The 17377-nt window shown below is 43.5% G+C and overlaps 2 protein-coding genes across 2 annotated transcripts in view; one reads left to right on the forward strand and one right to left on the reverse strand.

The window, feature by feature from the left end:
* The window catches only part of pds5b (PDS5 cohesin associated factor B), a 31151-nt gene extending 18737 nt beyond the window's left edge, over positions 1–12414 (reverse strand). The window contains exons 1-5 of the mRNA XM_083987452.1: positions 12345–12414; positions 5321–5448; positions 4759–4962; positions 4434–4520; positions 905–1002 (exon numbers count right to left, since the gene is read on the reverse strand). Coding sequence (XP_083843578.1) covers positions 905–1002; positions 4434–4520; positions 4759–4962; positions 5321–5428 — 497 coding nt within the window. The 5' untranslated portion in view covers positions 5429–5448; positions 12345–12414. The remainder of the gene's footprint in view (positions 1–904; positions 1003–4433; positions 4521–4758; positions 4963–5320; positions 5449–12344) is intronic.
* A 1751-nt stretch (positions 12415–14165) lies between these two features.
* On the forward strand, positions 14166–15590 carry zar1l (zygote arrest 1-like; the record flags this gene model as incomplete). Its single annotated transcript, XM_083986722.1, has 4 exons — positions 14166–14774; positions 15120–15212; positions 15292–15366; positions 15447–15590. The coding sequence occupies exons 1-4, from the start codon at positions 14175–14177 to the stop codon at positions 15588–15590; spliced, it is 912 nt and encodes a 303-aa protein (XP_083842848.1). The 5' UTR covers positions 14166–14174.
* Positions 15591–17377: the final 1787 nt, after the last annotated feature.

Below are 17377 nucleotides of genomic sequence, written 5' to 3' on the forward strand. Positions count from 1 at the left end.
GCAGAAATACTTGTGGATGTGTTTTGTGCCGATCTGAGCGAAGGATCTGAAATGTGTGAAGCCGGGCTGTGATGTGATGTGCTTCGCTGGCAGCAGCCGTTTTCTGGGGATTTGTGTTGTTCCCTTGCTGGGTTTTTTTGTTTTGTTTAAATAAAATCTGCAGAAAACTGTCCACGAGACTGCGATGCACTGACCACGTACATGGTGGGTGTACTTACTCATAATGATCTGCATTATGGTGGGAGGTAAAGCAAATTACCTAGATTTGTATCTCGGCAACTGCTGTCCTCTGAGCTGCCAGGCATTACAAGTCTCATTACCTCCCATTCACTGAGCGTGTGACTTGTATACACACACACACACAAAGACACGCACACACGCACACAAAGGCTGCATTCCCTCACACCTTCTTGCTCACTGCAAACATTTCAAATAGGAGGCTCTTTAGAGATTCTTCTTATGTAAAAAGAGCATTGAGCTGGCACAACCTTGACACACACACACAAAACCACACTCACAACCACAATTTTGTTGAAATGGCAAAGAGCCAACTTCTGTACTGCAGAATTCAGCCCTCAAGGTTGTGTTGAGCAGAGTGAAATTGAGAGGAAGGTTGGGAGGGGGATGTGGACAGGAGGAGGAAGGGAGGGAGGGGGGGGCAATCAAAGAGAAACAACCAGACTGCTACTGTGCTGTTTCATGATGTAGCAGCAGAGACAGACTGAGGTGTTAAGAGTGGGGCCACAAGGGCTCATTTCTGTTATTAAAGGGCCACTGCAGCCAGAAACGGGAGGGAAATGTGGAGAAAATACAAAGCTGAGTCCACAGAATACAACACGATGAAATGGACACACACACATATTAACAGACACGCACTGGGGCGAGCATTGATAAAACGACTTACTTGATGACCTGGAAGAGTGTTCTGTAAAGCTGGGTGAATATCTCATTGCTGTCTTCAAGCTCAAAGCAAATATTGTAGGACTTCACCCAAGCTATGTTCTGAGCAATGAGAGAGGAGGCAGGACGTTAGTGACAATGCAATTTACAATGCAGATGCAACTTAGGAAGGTGAGAGAAGAGTGTGGTGAGGGGAGTGAAGGACGGCCATGTTTGCTGAGTGGTTGACTTTGAAAATAACAATCTGCCACGCCCCCAAATCAAACATTTCAATTAAAGAGGAACCATGCAAGTCCAGTTGCTTTTCCACTGTTTTGCTAACCCTCCTCCTGGCTGTGTGCTTTGTTTACAACAAAGCCGGTGAGAAATCAATCAATAGTGCGAATGTGCGATACATAACATTATATATACGATGTTACGATGTGTATATTTGTGTACTTTAATCTGTCATAAACAAGAGATTATGGTTTACGGGGCACGTTTGTGCCGCAGTGCGCAGGAACAAGAGATGGACCACCGGGCCTCCATTTTTCCTGGTAACAAGTTAAGCCATTTATCAAACCATCACAATTACACCAAAGCTGTTTAATTAAGGTACAAATGTAGCATAGTTAAGCTACAAATCCTGACATAGTTCCCCTTTAAAGGCAGTGACACCTGAAGACCCTAAATAATGAACCAGAACTGTTACGTTTGTAGGCCAGACAAATAAAGAATGAGGTGAAGAGGAGCCGCAGGTTTAGCCAATGATTCACTGTTGGTTAATAACTATAAATGATACCTAATTATACACTGTCATTTGATTCATTGTTATTATTAAAAAAGACTTCAGTTATATGAGTTTTCAATGAACCAGCATTAAAAAGCTCTGTTTTTATTTATTACTTTCCATTTTCATACTGGTGTCTAACTGTTAGAGACTAGTCGAGGTTTCTTCTCCGTGTTAAATTAAAAAGAGAAAAAACAACAACCTTCAAATCTACTGTTGTTAATTATTTGGAGTGCAACTAAATTAACATCATTAAAATTGCTGGCTAAATTTCCTCCATCTCATAATTGCTTCCCATTGTCCAATTATGCCCTGATGATTGCACTGACAATCTTAATAATATATATCAGACTTGCAAACATAGGATATTTGCTCCCAATTAAATCTGCCCTTTGATTTTGTTGGGATATATCCTCTTGGTGCAAATCCCTACATGTGAATTAAAAGTACTGAGATTCAACAAACTGAAAGAAAACTGAAAAACAAACCGACCATTTATGATGACGATCATCAGAGTAACATTTGAGGAAGGATCCTAAAATAACTGAGGGATTGAGACTAATAAGGTCTGAAGACATAAAACATTTTCAATGATCTGTTCCAACTCGGTGTATAAAAAGGAGTTCAGATGGAGTCTGCTGCGTGTACTGGAGGAGATTACAAACAACGCAGGCCGACTGCTGCAGATATAAACACGTTTCCTATAAGCCTCTGTTGCACAGTCAGAGAGAGTGCTTGTCATTCTATCACTGCTCCTTCCTGTGTCTCTCCACTCGCCTTCCACATTATTTATTTAATACGATATGGTTACATAAGATCTTTAATATGCAAAGGTCATTCAATTCAATTCAAATTTAAAAAGGGGTAAAATAAAACTCAGGACAGTGCTTCTACGCACAGGATGGGCCCAGGGTCAACACATTACACACCGAACTCAGTCCTCCACAGGTTAAGTTGTTTATATTAACTTTGTGAGTAAGTAGTAGCACTCCTGTTGAATTGTACAAACTTTAAAATAAAATATCAGTCCACCAACAAAAGAAAGCACAAAAGACCAATGTAAATGTGAAGATTTGATGGTGAAAAGCTAAAATGCAATATTGTCAAGCCAAACTGACCCTGTACCCAACACTACACCAGGTGGCTTCACCCTCAGAAGCATTTCATTAAGATCACCAGTCAGGCCTCGCTAAACAGGAATTCAATTTCATAAAGGAGGTTTAAAGAAGTCTGGCTGAAGTAACCATGAAATGTATCCTCAACATCTCAGATTTACCATAAATATCCCCGACAGACACGTTTTAAAGCACAGAAAATGAATCTCTTAGAACAACAACGTGTCAGATATAATCTATTTTTAAGGTTGAACTTGTGGGCACAAGATGCCTCCTCCTCCACTGAGAGCTACTAAGTTGTACATTAGGCCACAACCGGACTCCACACACTGTCCCAGAGGCAGATTTAAAGCAGCTCAGACAGCCCTCTTCAGCTAAATGTAAAACAGCTTTTTCAGTATATTAACTATAGCTTTCTTAATCATGGCCTGGTGTTTACATGTGCTAATGGTTTTAATTGAAACAGCTGTGTGACTGCATGAAAGTGCTGAATACGTCATCGAGTATGCAGTCGGAGCGCAATCAGGCTGAATCATTTACATGCTCCAATTTGTCTTTTGATCGATTTAGGAAAAGATTTAAACCAGCCTTCTGCAACCAATTGAAATCTGTTTGTTGTCTATTTATTTGAACTGGGGTGTTTACATGGAGCTTATTTATCTCATTTGGATGCTAAAACCAATTATAATCAGATTATTGAGCTCCATGAAAACATACCTAAGGACGCTCAAGCATCCAAGTGAAGTAACAAGAAGGAAGACACATTTTAAAGTGGAAGAAGACTTTTACCCAGATGGAGAGACAGTGCTGTGAACATGAAATGTAAAGTACGAGACAGGCTTCAATAAGCTCTGCTTTTCTGAATCTCCTTCATTAAACCTTACTCAGGTTAAAGACGTGTCTCTCTCTTGTGTGCATATAACTGCAGCAGCTCATTAAAGTTTTGTTCCAATAGTCAGGTCCAACCTGGCAAAATACTCAAACGTCCAAGTCCAACGCTAACAACTCCCTTATCGTTTTTCTTTTTTACTAGCAGTGAGCAATGGAGAAAACATTTGGGTAGGCGGCTTCTCATTTTACCCAGCGCCGACTGCTTCACAGTGTGCATGATGGCACGAATCACTGGTGGCAGTCTGTATTAGCGGCCACTAATTACTGTGAATTCTGCAATGGAGAAAATGAAACTCTGCAAGCTGGTGTGTAAGGAGACACGCGGCTCGGTTAACATCCTGCACGACGGAGAGTGGACTGTTCAAATCAGATCACATCGCTGCATTTTCAGGAACATCTCTCAGTAATTTTTTATGAATGTCATATCAATATTTTACACCCGTGAACTTAATAGTTCTGAATCAGGAATTCCAGGATCTGGATCAAGTCATTCATGAAAAATGCAGAGTACAAAGTGGGCTACAGCTGTTATTTCACTGTCAGACTCATCTCATCAACACTTCTGCCTCTCACCAGCTTCACTCTGTAGCTACAGGTTCTAGTATTAATTAGGCTGCCACCCTAAAACCTTACCCTACATCTCTGAGTCTCAGTTACTCAGAAATGTAAATAACCAACAACAAAAGATTAAAGATGAAGAATTTAAAGGGCTGAATAAGTAGATTCAATAGTGACTAGAGAATATAAAAGTCACACACCTCCAGCAGGTAGAAGTATCTGTTGAACTGAGCGCTTTTGGTGTCCTCCAGTCCTTTGAGCTGTCTGGTGATGAACATGAAAATGTCCTGGAGACAAGAAACACACACAAAGGATGAACATCAAAAAGGTGGGGGTCGTGTCAAGTGTCCAGCCAAATGCTGCACAAGCTTCAGGCAAAACTTAAATGAAAACACAAATACATTTGTCAGTTTGTGTTACATGGATGCTCCGGAGAAAAAGCTACGTCAGTGAAACAATGAGCAACTTATTTTGCAGTTGTAGCATTTTGTTTCGTTTGCTGGAGGACAATCTTCTTCAGTGTACCTTGAGTTTATCTGGGGAGGTGTAGGGCGCCTCGGGGGCGTAAATCCTGAATATGTCTGCGAGACAGCAGGCCACCAACAGGCGCACGTCCTTGTCTGGGTGTTTAAGGAAGAAGTCCGAGGCCAGGTGCAGAGCTAGGTTCAGGTACAGCTCCTTCTCTTCCTCAGAGTCCTGGTCCATGTCCATGAAGGTCTTCACAACCATCTGGAAGAGCAGAGAAGGATTTTACATACAGTCAGCTTTGTTTCACCCTATCATTTCCCCTGGTTTGTTTTTTCCCCCAGTGTAGCGTCCTGCCCCCGAGTTTGTGATATTCCAATTTAGTGGTTGGGTTGGTTGACAGATGTTCTGGTCATCGAATTTAGGAGAACCAGTGTTGGACAATGATATTTAACATTTTTCCACAGCATTGATTTTGTTCTGTTGCACCATGTTAATGCAAAAATCTAACTTCAAATTAAAATTCTTGCAATAATGCATCAGTAGTAATTTAATCCAGTGAGTTACTCATGAGTTAAAACAAGAAAATAAAACTTAAACATTACAGGAGGAAGACACTGACCTTGAGCCTCCGGACCATTTCTTCTTTGGAGATTTTGTCAGAAATCTCCTTGACCCCCGGGGGGTAGGTCACCTTCCCGTCTGCGGCTCGAGCTTTAGAGTGAGCCATCCTCTTTAGCTCTTCACTGCCTGAGGAGAGAGGAAGAGAGAGAGAGAGAGTGAGTAATGTTTGTAATTCAGCACCGGAGAGAAAAGAAACAAGGTGAGACTGAACAGACACGGGGACTAAAAGCTTAGAAGAAATGAACTGTGCCTCAACCAAAACAAAAAAAGTAAAGAAAAAGCAGATTGTTGCCATTCAGAACCCAGGGCAAATCTTTTTAATACTTCAAAAGGAGCCTGCAACGGAGCAACCTCTGAAATATTCAGCAAGGTATTCACAGCACAGTTACAGCTTTTCTAAAAAGCTGAATTGAGGATGTAATTGCCGTATTCAGAGAGCAGGCTGTCTTTTCATGGCGAGCTGCTGCTATCATTATGGGCCACGTTTCATTACTGTGGCCACTGGCCTGTCAAGGATTACACACAATTCATGTTTGGGGCATTCACAATGGTGCAAAGTGTGCACCCTGCTCATGGCCAGATAAATCACGCTGCTCTTTGGCAACGGCTACTAAACTGACCTGTTTCACCTCGTCACTGCTTTTTGTCCATTACAGGTATTTTAAAAGGTAAACGTGTAAACCTCCATACAGTATATGACTAAGCTTGACTCCTACGTGGCCCTTTGTCGGACAAACTAAAAGTCTGACTCATAGTTCATGAATATACAAGAGTGAAATACAGTTTGGTTGGGGCTCAGTTAAATAATACAGGAATGTATTAATTACAGCGACGAGGCTTGAAGGTGAGGGCTCTCCACACGAGCACCGAGTGTAACGGAGGGAAGCGTGCTGGATGAATAGTGGATGATGTAGCCGGTTATCATCACAACATATTAATCACCAAGGTCAGCGAATGCATCACAGTCGGTGTGTGTGGGTATGTGCCCCCGTCTCCACAGACAGACGCTCGGTTTCAAATATAGTACATTGTCTGAATGATAATAAGCCGTAATACCGTCATCTGTCCCGTGGTGTCGGATGAATACGTCAAAGAGCGGTTGTCAGCGTCGCAGGGTGTAGCTTCATTTAACTTTGTTTTGATGTTTATTTGTGAGACAGCCACTGAAGCTGCTCTAGTGAGTAAATGAACAACAGTGCCATCATTTTCTCCCCTGTCACTTTAGCTCTGACAGCTGCTATAAAACACATGCTTGAGGTTTATTTGTTGCTAAATTAGTTAGCCGCAAAGCTCGCTGATACTAATGTCGTGATTTGTCAACAGAAAACAGCCGACGACCCATTAAAATATAGTTTTATGCTCATTCTGCTTAAATGACGTATGTAAATCACAAGTCGGGCCACTACAACAGCTGCATTGGAAAGACTTTCATCAGAGATATTAGACTGCTGGTTTGTCTAAAGCTGAGACACAGTATTTTCAGAATTACCTCCAGCCACCACAACTGATGTCTGACCATTACATCTCAACAACACCTGGCTGGAGATGCTCATTATAAAGGATTGTTATTAAAGCCGTGGACAAACACTGAAATGAATGTGTGCACATGTAATTGGTAGAGAAAGCAAATTCACATTATTCCTCCTCTATAACTACATGTCCACAGCATTTCTGTTATTCAGCACAATCATCTAAAGAGCGAGCGAGATGAGAAGCAAATTGGAAAAATGTGCTTCTCATTCACACACACACACACACACACACGGCAGCGAGCGATAATGAGAGGCATTAGTTTGGGCACCAGGAGAAATTTGGGGCTCAGTCTGTGTCTTGCCTGAGGACATGTTGATGTGAACTGGGGGAGCTGTGATTAATGCGACAACCATCTCCACCTCCTGAGGCAAAGCTGATCATCATCTCAGTCCCCAGGCTGAATGTACAGCTCCATCTATACCACAGCAAACTCAATATCCTTCGGTTTTGGGCACTTTGGCTCCGGGAGATGATTGTCTCTGCACATTTCATAAGACTCCTATATTTTCTTTGTTCTCTTCTGGCGCTTTCCCACTACACAGTCATGGCACGGCTCAGTTTAGATGCTTTTCCATTACATTTGAGTTGTTCATAGTTCCTCCTCAGCGGGGGCGGGGTCGTCAAATCACGGCGGTTACGGCCACGCCGTCTCGCTCTCTTTTTTCGATCCTCTCGTCAGCTCCAAACTCACTCGTCTGCACCTCGATTAAAGGACCACAGCGTGGTTTTCCACACAGAACTCATTTAACTCACATGACAGAATAACAACAGTCTCAGCACAGATCAGTGGTCACTGGTGTCCGTGTGTTTTTAAATTTAGCGGGTTTGATTCTCGTGTCGGAAGTCGTGCTCACAACTCTTCTTCCTGGCCAATCAGTGGAAGGCAGTCGGCTGATGTCATGTTTTAGTATCGCCTCGGCTCGCTTGGAACCAGGCCCGAGGCATCACCAAAAAGTACCAGGTACCAGGTACCAGGGCAGTGGCTCCCAACCTTTTTTGGCTCGTGACCCCATTTTGACATCACAAATTTCTGGCAACCTCGCAATCATTATTTGAACTAAATTTATTGTCGAAAAGTGAAGTATAGAATACAGTTGTTTAAGATTGTGTGTGTGGTGTTTTTAATCATACATTTAAAAAGAATAATAATTAGTTAAAAGAATATTTTTATCAGTAATTTTTTTTTCATCAATTACTAGACATTTGAATTCCAGGTGACCCCACGTGGGGTCCCGACCCCAAGGTTGAAAAACACTGTAGGGCTAGTGGAAAAGCAAAATAACGAGTAGAGCCGTGCCGTGCCGCGCTACGCTTGTGGAAAAGCACCATTTGAGTCAGGTTTTCAGTGTTTTGCATCTCTACAACATTTGTGGTCAAATCAGATGGCTGCTTGTATAATCACGCTGTACATCAAGAAGCTACATGGACGACAGGGTTTTTACACAGGATGTTGGTTAGCTGAGGTGTTATGCATTGACCTCCTCCAGACTGAGTGGTTGTGAGTGGTTGGTTTGTCTCTGCGAGGCTGAGGAAGGTGTAGCTCACAAGAAGCAGTGTGACTGTGTGTTGATTTGGATATTTCTTGAGTGAACATGTGGAAAGAATGTGTTTAAAATGCAGTTACTGCTTTTTGTGGGTCACTGGTGCTTCAAGTTAAAAACAGTTCAGACAAATTCCAACTTCATGGCGTCCACTGGTTTGTGGACTTAAAAAAATGCATATTTGAGCACCTTGTCTCTCCAAACTGTTAACCAGCTCCATCTCTGTCCTACCAATTGCAGAACTCAGTGCTCTTTTAACACTGTGTGACAGATGTAGCTTCACTTAAGACCTTACAGTGCTTCTTTAAATTAGGATTCAGACACCCTCTGAAAGAATTCAGTTTTAACCGTTTTCATTTTATCAATTTTATCTACAGCTCTTCTGGTGGCAGAGCCTTTCTTCACATTTTTACACAAAAAGGAGCAAAAACGCCCTGGTTCTATTTACTCAAGTGAAGATTTGCTGTTTCGCTGAACGTGATGGAAAGCTAAATATTTCAGGTTCTTGACTGTTGATCTCATAGACGAATACATTTGGAGAAGTTGCCTCAGGCTGAGAAAATGATAACACTCTGCTTCTCTCCTTTCCTTTTTTAATTTGTAGACGAAGCTACTGATATGAGAAAAGAAAATGGATAAAGAAAATAAATGATGTTCATAATAATTTTTTTGCAACTACTGCATCAACAGCAGACAATCTGCTCTCTGTTTACACCGGCTTGTGCAGTGCACACAAAGTGCACAATGCACATGACAGCTCGCGTTTAGTAATAGTATTTTTTTTCTGTCCAAACTTTATTGTAATTGCAAATGTACATACTTTTAGTAATAGTATGTGCAGTGATAATTTCTGATATGTAGCTGAAACAGTCGTCATGACAGAGTGTTTTCATTTCAAGATGAAAACACAGCAGTGTGGACAAAGTCACTCTGGCTCTAATATTTTGATTCCTGCATTATTATTGTGTAATTTCATGGAAATAAAGAAAATAAATCAGAGTAATGCATTACTATTCTTAGGATTGTCAAAACCGACGAGGTGACTGACACATCCTGACGACAGATGGGCGAGTCAGGGCGACAGTTAAGTGAAATGAAGCGACAGTGACTGGACACCGGCTGATCCATCACCCTCCGTCTGAAGTTCACATCACTACAGTGAAACACAGGCAGCAGCAGCTGCCACAAGGTAGGACTGTCTGTGTCACACTTTCACTTTGACTGCATGACGAATCCAGTCTGCTCCCGCTTCCACCGCCATCACAACTGGCTGAAACGTGGAATACATCATCCGAATGTGTTTTCTGCCCCGCTCCAATATCTCACTCCACATAATCCACCTCCGCCAGGGGACTCATCAAAACAAGGTTATACTACTTTTCAAAAACGGTTTCATACCGCGCGACTGAATGCTTTGAATGAACCAACAGATGGACTCACGTAACTGCGGTCTTGTTTGTGACTTCTTGTAATTTATGTGGCTTTTATTGCTGAAGGAAAATTGATTATTATGAATCAGTCTGGGTCAGTAGGTCTGCCGTCTGACAAAAGCACTTTCTGGGTTTGATTTAGAGGCCAGACTGCAATACTGAGTTTTTAATCACAACCCAACAATTTTCTGCAGCTGTACTTGAGCTTTTATAAACACACATACACACACACATAGATGCACGAGGGGCCAAACACACACACACACTGGACACTGGCCTGCTGCCAAATTGCTTGATTCTGACCTTCTGTTCCACCCCACAGCTGCTGCCAAATTTGAGTCCATCCCTCTCTCCATCCACCACACTGACACACAGAGAGAGCCCTCGCAGCCAATCACAGCCGAGTATTTCTCAACTTAGGGGGTCTGTCTGGGTACTATCCACCAGGGGAAATTTCACTTTAAGAAGCAGCAGTAAATACACACACGCAAGATTCACCCTTCACTAAACCTCCTCAACATGGGCTACTTTCAACTCATTACTGGTTTATCAAAGTCAAACACATTAATCCCCCCCACCGAGGGGTTTCTATCTGTCCTCCGCTTCTGCTCTCCCCCACTTTAGCCCCTTTAAACAGCTGCCAGCAAAAAAATATGGAGAAGAGTTAGAGCGGTTCTCCTCACCTTGTCTGAACCTTGACACAGACATGCCTGTTTTTAACCCTGTGGATGATCAAGGGCTTCGGACTGGCAGCGGACAGAGGGAGGACTGGACACCAGCTGGTCCTAACAGCCTCCATGCAGGCAGGCGCTCATACAAACATACAAAGCGAGGGAAACCCACTGAAAAAAGGGGAAGCACAGGCAACGAGTGCAGTTTTTCCCCCCCAGATGCCACAAAATAGACAAAATTTACTGGAGCGTGTCTCTGCCAAATCTAAACTGTGGAAAACCAGCCAGAAATCACAATGAAAGAGCGAATGAGGAAGTGAAACAAGTCCAAGGGTTGTGAGAATGAGATGGTGAGGTTGGAGTAAACCCAGCAGGGAAGGCCACAGGACATGTCACCTACAAGCAGACAACACTGCTAAATGGCTTATAAGGCAGCGCAGTCGTTTTTTCTTCATTGTTTCCATTCAACACAAACAAACAGAGCCTGAATCTGCCAAAATGTGATTCTGTGTTTTCCTTTTAGCTGGGGAAAAATGAATCTGTAGGGCAGCTGCTGCGAACAAGTGATCAAAACCAAAAATCAGCTCCATCCTGAACTGCTACAAAGATGATCAGTCTGTGAGCACATCCATCAGACAAGGATAGGAGTAGTAGGACACACGAAACGTGTACAAGCTCAAACACAATTATTTCATTTGACCCACATTCATTAAAGTTATCCGAAATGATAACAAATTCCCATAATTCAATCCTCTAATAAACAAAAATATGTATTAATTAAACGCATATTTCTGCCTCTTTTTACAGCCTGTGATCCGCTGGCCAGTTCACAATAATCAATAATCACAGGCTGATAGCTGTCACAACAAATGCTCTGACACCTGACTCAGTTTAGACAACACCATGCGGTGCCTGATCCAAGACAGACCTCCTCCTCCTCCTGTCTTTGTGGTTTCTGTCGCCGCTACTCCTTCGCTCAAATCTCAAATCCTTTTGTTGTTATCAAACATATTAATATCATAACAATAATTGTGCACAATACCGACTGTGTCGCTTTCTATCACAAGGGGACATCGTCTTAAAAAGTACAATAATGATCTGATCGGTGGTAAAAGGCTCAGTTATGCAGCCGACCAGCCACTAAATAAACCATTTACGCTCCGAGACGATGTCTGCAGTCGGAGAGCTCCGGAGCCGCCGCTCCGTCTCTATCGGCGCAGTTAGGGGTTTATGTCCGCGGTCAAAGTTGTTGTTGGGTTAACACACAGAGGAACACATTGTGTGAGCGGTGACTCTTATTGTTGTGGTACAGCAGCATGTCAAGGCCGGGGACTGTGGTGTAGCCGGGCTCCGTGCTGCTCTAACGTAACCGTGGCTAATCTGGTTAGCTGCAGTTAGCTGGCTAGCTGCTGAGCACATTAGCATCACGGGGCTAACGGTGTTAGCAGCAGCGGCGGCTCACTGACAGAGGGCGGACGGTGGCAACGTTACACCGAACAAAACACCCCGGTTCGCCGCTGTTTACTGCCCTTATCCTGGCCGCATTCACACAGCCGAGCCGAGCCGCTGCTGGCTCATGCTGTTGGGACGGCGAGTCCAACGGGCGGGCTCGTATTTCTGTAGCTAGCTCTTCTGCGCCGCAGCACCAGGTCAACCAGCGCCGCGAGTCGGGACTCGGCTGCCGAGAACAGAGGCGAGCGAGGCGGGCTGCTGCTCCCCCCTCTCGGCGCTGGAAACCGGGCTCCTCCGCGGAGAAATCCCGGGTTGTACCGTGTTTTTCGCAGCAGCGCCCGAAAATAGCGCTCCGTTTGAATCAAAGAGGTTCACTTATTTGTGCATTTTCTTACCTGTTACGGTGAATTGTGATCAATCGTGTCCTCCTCTGCAGCCCTCTTCCCCCTCCTAGCTCCAAAATGGCGCCAATATGTGTGGATCGAGTGCCCATGGGTACGAGTCATCAATGGGAGCACAGCGCCACCTATGGAGCGAGTCCATGTAGGTCTGTGGGCCCTTCAGGTGATGCTCGTATGATCCTCCCACTTCATAACACGACTATAAATTCATATTTTCGAAATATTACTGGGTTTCTTAACAATAGTCCTAGTATCTAGTGTGTAATACTGATAGTATTTTTACACATAAATGGACCAATTTGATTTTTTTTAAAAAGGGAGAAATGTGCTCAGTAACATGTTTTTGGACTGCTGCTGCTGAAAAATAAATAAATAAATCAGTGTGACAGAGTGCATGGTATTTTTAAATTTATGACAATAAAATCCGTCTGCTGAGGAAATATATGTCATTAATAAATGACAACATTAAACACTGCTGCCTTAACAACACTATGGAAGTAGTAGCCTATGTAGGCTACTATAAGAAATGTGTGCCACTCACAGTCTCTGGTTGTTCATAGCATGTAAAGTTTATCGCATCCAGTGCTGCTCACAATATAAAATGATGATGGCTATGTTTTAACCTGTAACCCATTTAAGATCTTTAAAGTGTTTAGATTAAACATGACTTAAGTGACATTACTGCCTTCTTTGGTTCAGTTATTTGAGAACCGATTTTCCTGTCAGCACTTGAATGCAACAGAAGGCTGGTGTTTCAAATGAGTTTCTTTTTTTTCTGTGTGAAAAATGATCTCATAAATGAAATAGGGTCACAAAAACATCATGTTCTCATTAGCATGACATTCATGTTTCCTCTGTGTGAACTATATTTACAATCCATTAGCTGCCTCTCAATACTGCTATTCATGTCTTTAAAGGTGTCCCTGCCTATTAAAATGCATTTTATCAAGTCACTGTGCCTCTATTCACGCAGCTTTGTCACGCACGTTTTAAACTATGAAGCTGTTCATTTTTCCCTTTCTTTGTCCTGCTAACCTATTTATTCATACAGCAAGAGCATCTGCTCCCCTTTAATGTCATCTGCTGTCACTGATTCCCCTGAAGAAACCTCTTGACCTTAACAAAATGACTGAAATCACACCGACCTTCTTGCCAAACAGTTTTTCAGAGCCTCAACCTAAAAAAGGAGCATCTCCATGTCCCACAGATCTGCATGCTGCATGCTTTGTCCTGTGATGATGGATCTCTGGTCAACATGATCTATAGGGGGAGCTCCAATATTATCTTTCAGATTTGCACTGTAGTCTATACTGGACTGCAGAGAACCAACACAGTCAGCATCTTTAGAGTTATTTGTTTGGAAAATAAGCTCAGACAGACCAACATACATGTAGCTAGACACACTATCTCTGATTTCAGCAATGGACTTTAGACCAATTTAGTGCATTGTATAGGAGGAGTGGAGAGGGTAGAAAATAATAACAATAAATCCAATTAGGCTGCATGAAATTGTAATAAAGATAATTATTAGTCAACATTAAACAGGGAGTAATTTTTTGATTTTTTTTTTCTTTTTACACAATGAATTACAGTTAATGTGTTCCTGAGCATATTTGATGATGATGACACTAAACCTGTGATAACACTGAGGTATTTAGGCTACCTTCCAGTCTTCAGGCCAGTTGCAGCTGAATATTTGTTTATATTTTTATATGGCAGCTCAATTAGAGACCATTCGCTCCTGTTCTCAATGAAGCAATTAGTGCTGCTAAGTTGTGTATAAATCTCAGCTGGAAGCGCTTACACTGGTTTCATGGCTCCAGGATGGAGGGGTTCCTGTCCACGTTTCCACCCTACAACGTCTGCGGTAACGCGGTGTGCGCTCCCCCGGCTCAGGGCAGCACCTGGGGGAAGCGAGAGGGCCGCTTCATCACCCCCCAGGGCCTCAACTACCTGGAGCTCTGCAAGGCCATCCTGTCCCAGGTCGGCCCCGGGGTGCCCCCTCCCCTCAAGAGAGCCAACACCAGGGAGTGCGGCGTGCAGGTGAACGCCAAAGTGGATAAAATCGTCCAGTGCTCGCTGGGTCCCAAGACGCTGTTCGGCGCGGAGGGCGACCGCTCCCCCGCGGCCTGGAGGTCGCCCAAGAGCCCGGACGTGTTCAGGGCGGCGGGGGAGAGGGCGCCGTTCACCCCGCCGCCGCTCAGCAACCTCCGCTTCCTGAGGCCCGTCTCCATCTACTCCCCGGTGTTTGACCGCAGGCTCTTCACCAAGAAGCTCGGTGACGACGGAGGGAGCGAAGGAGAGGCCGAAGCCGCCGAGCCAGCCGAGTCTGAGAAGGAGGCCGAGGCGGACCAGAGCAGCGAGGACACGCTGAGGGACTTCAAGACGACCCTGCGCCAGGCCTCCAAGGGCTCCAGCTTCCAGGTGGGTCTCCAACACCCACCCACAAAGCTTTGAACCCTTTGGAGGCGACTTCCCTTACACTTAAAGTGTACATACATTGAAATATGCTTCATATGTGTAAATATACAGGTAATTTAAGATAGTATTTTGCCATAAAGAAGCTCTAAACTGTCTTGAAATTGAATCATATGCAGACAGTCTCAGGGGCATCCACAGGCCGGTGCAGGCCTTGATGATTAGAAGTGACTGTGTACTGAAACGGTTTATTTCCTCTACTTGGCTTTGAGGCCCAGTGTTTCTCCTGCATCACATGCCTTCATTAAAACATAACCTCTCTAATAAAGTTTAACTTGGTTTTAATTTTAGTTCCTGGAGCAGAGGTATGGCTTTTTCCACTGCAAGACGTGCAACATCCGGTGGGAGAGTGCTTATGTCTGGTGCATCTCTGGAACCAGTAAGGTGAGTGAACAGTGATTAATGTACATGTGTGATGGATGTGCACAACCTCATGTTTACACTGTAATTATAATTTTGTCAGGTGTACTACAAGCAGCTCTGCCGGAAGTGTCAAGTGGGATTTAACCCCTACAGGGTGGAGCCCATCCTCTGCAAGGTACGTTCACTGACGTTCCTCCAAGTTGCAATAATCAGGTTTCTGATATAAATGTGTCTCACTGTCTGACTTGTTCATAGGGCTGCTCTCAGACCTGCTGCAGCTGTGAGAAGAAGCAGAGGCACATTAACATGAAGCGGCCTCACCGCCAGGACCTGTGCTGTCGCTGCAAGGGCACGAGGCTTTCCTGTGACGCCACCTACAGCTTCAAATACATCGTCTGAGCTCCCCAGGGTGTTCGCCCCAGTCTAGTCTAAATGAGTTTCTACACTTGTGTAGGTCTGAAGGCGTTTTGTCACCTGGGGTTGAGGCCAATGTCACGCATGTGAGCAGACGTGTAGTAACTGTACATATGATGGGTGGAAACTGCTTCAAGTAACAGACTCAAGAGATTCACTTATTCTCCAGCGAGCCAGCAGCAGAGTCTCTGGGTGTTTTGTGAGAAAACATCTCAAAAAGGGTCTGTCTTTGTTTCCCTCCATTGATCCTGGTGCTCAAATTAACATGAAAATAGTTTTTGCAAGAAGAAATGACGTGCATGAAATAAACATATTGCACCTCAAACATGAAGCTTGTGCTGATGATTGAATTTACACTCACCTCATACTGGTTTGACTTATTATATTACAGTAATAATATTACAGTAAATCTGGTAGTGTCAATGAGAAACTCACAGGTCAGTGCTGAGACTTGACACATGATTTGTTGTCAAATGGATCATAACAGGGAGTAAGGCCCCAGCTGACCTTCACACATCCATCCAAACTAAACACTTGGAACGGGTTGCAAGTGAAACACGCAAGAAATAATTGATATGTCTTTACTTTGACACCGACTTGTACAGAGCATCAACTCAAAACAACTTCACAAAGGCTGTAAAAGTATTTACAAGGTGAAAAAAAACAACTACAGTCTTCATCTAAAAAGCTTTAAAAATGTGCAATTTCTGGTTTGGCATGCACACACACGTTCTCCCACACACGAGGGAAGAAAAAAAAAAAACATACCCGCACGAGCTTAAAGCTCCCTTTTGTACCTCATACAAACATATCTTTCAGATAAAATATGATTTTTGTTAATAAATATTTCCAACACTCCATACAGTACACATAAGATGCATGCATGGCAGTTTGATTTGAAAGAACAAACAACAATATAAAACCTAAGTCAAATGAGTGTTGATTTATAGCTGATCAGATATAAATAGGAAAAAGACATTTGTACAGCAAAGGAGGGGGGGATGGGGGGGGCAAATGACTGCTTGGAGGGGAAATGAGGGAGAGTCACAAAAAGGGGCTGACGACAGGAAGTGTTTGACTTCAGTAGTAGCACAATTTTTGTTTTGAACATCGACAGTGAGTGCTGAATGTCAGCATTCCCTTACATGTAAGGTAACTACAAACCACACACAAACATATGCTACTATGGTTGTGTGCCCATAACTATTAACAGTATACAGACAGAGGGACAAAATAGTTGAGTGTAGACATGCGCCGTCCTCTTGGCATGTGAACACAGAAGGGCAAAGTGTTAACAGTGTAGGACAGTCGAGAGATATACAGTGTGCACGCTCACTAATGATGCTTCAACTAGCCACAGAGGAGTGTGTGCCGTGCACAGATAATGGCATGATTCGTCTACCAATGTTTACAACAGTAGTCGGAGGACAAGCTGGTTCACTGACACAGAATATAAACAGAGCAAAGGGCAGCGTAAGGAATTGCGCTTGAATATTCTGCATCCGGTCTTTTCTCCATCAGTCTTTCAGTCAGTCTGGACAGGTCAGACTTTAAGGGAGCAACAAAAAAAAGAGGGAGGGAGGGGCACTAGTGTACAGTAGAAAGCATTCAACTGGGTCATGCATTGCACAGTTTCTCAAAACAGTAGACACGACAGGAGAGAAAAGTCACCCCAGGTTTTGGCTTTTCCTTCTCAGTAAAAGTGACGGCCTTTTTCTCTCACAGTAACAAAACCAACAGTAACGTAACTGCATTTCTGTAACATTTTTTCT

Source organism: Trachurus trachurus (genome assembly GCF_905171665.1).
Source record: "Trachurus trachurus genome assembly, chromosome: 14".
NCBI classification, from domain to species: domain Eukaryota; kingdom Metazoa; phylum Chordata; class Actinopteri; order Carangiformes; family Carangidae; genus Trachurus; species Trachurus trachurus.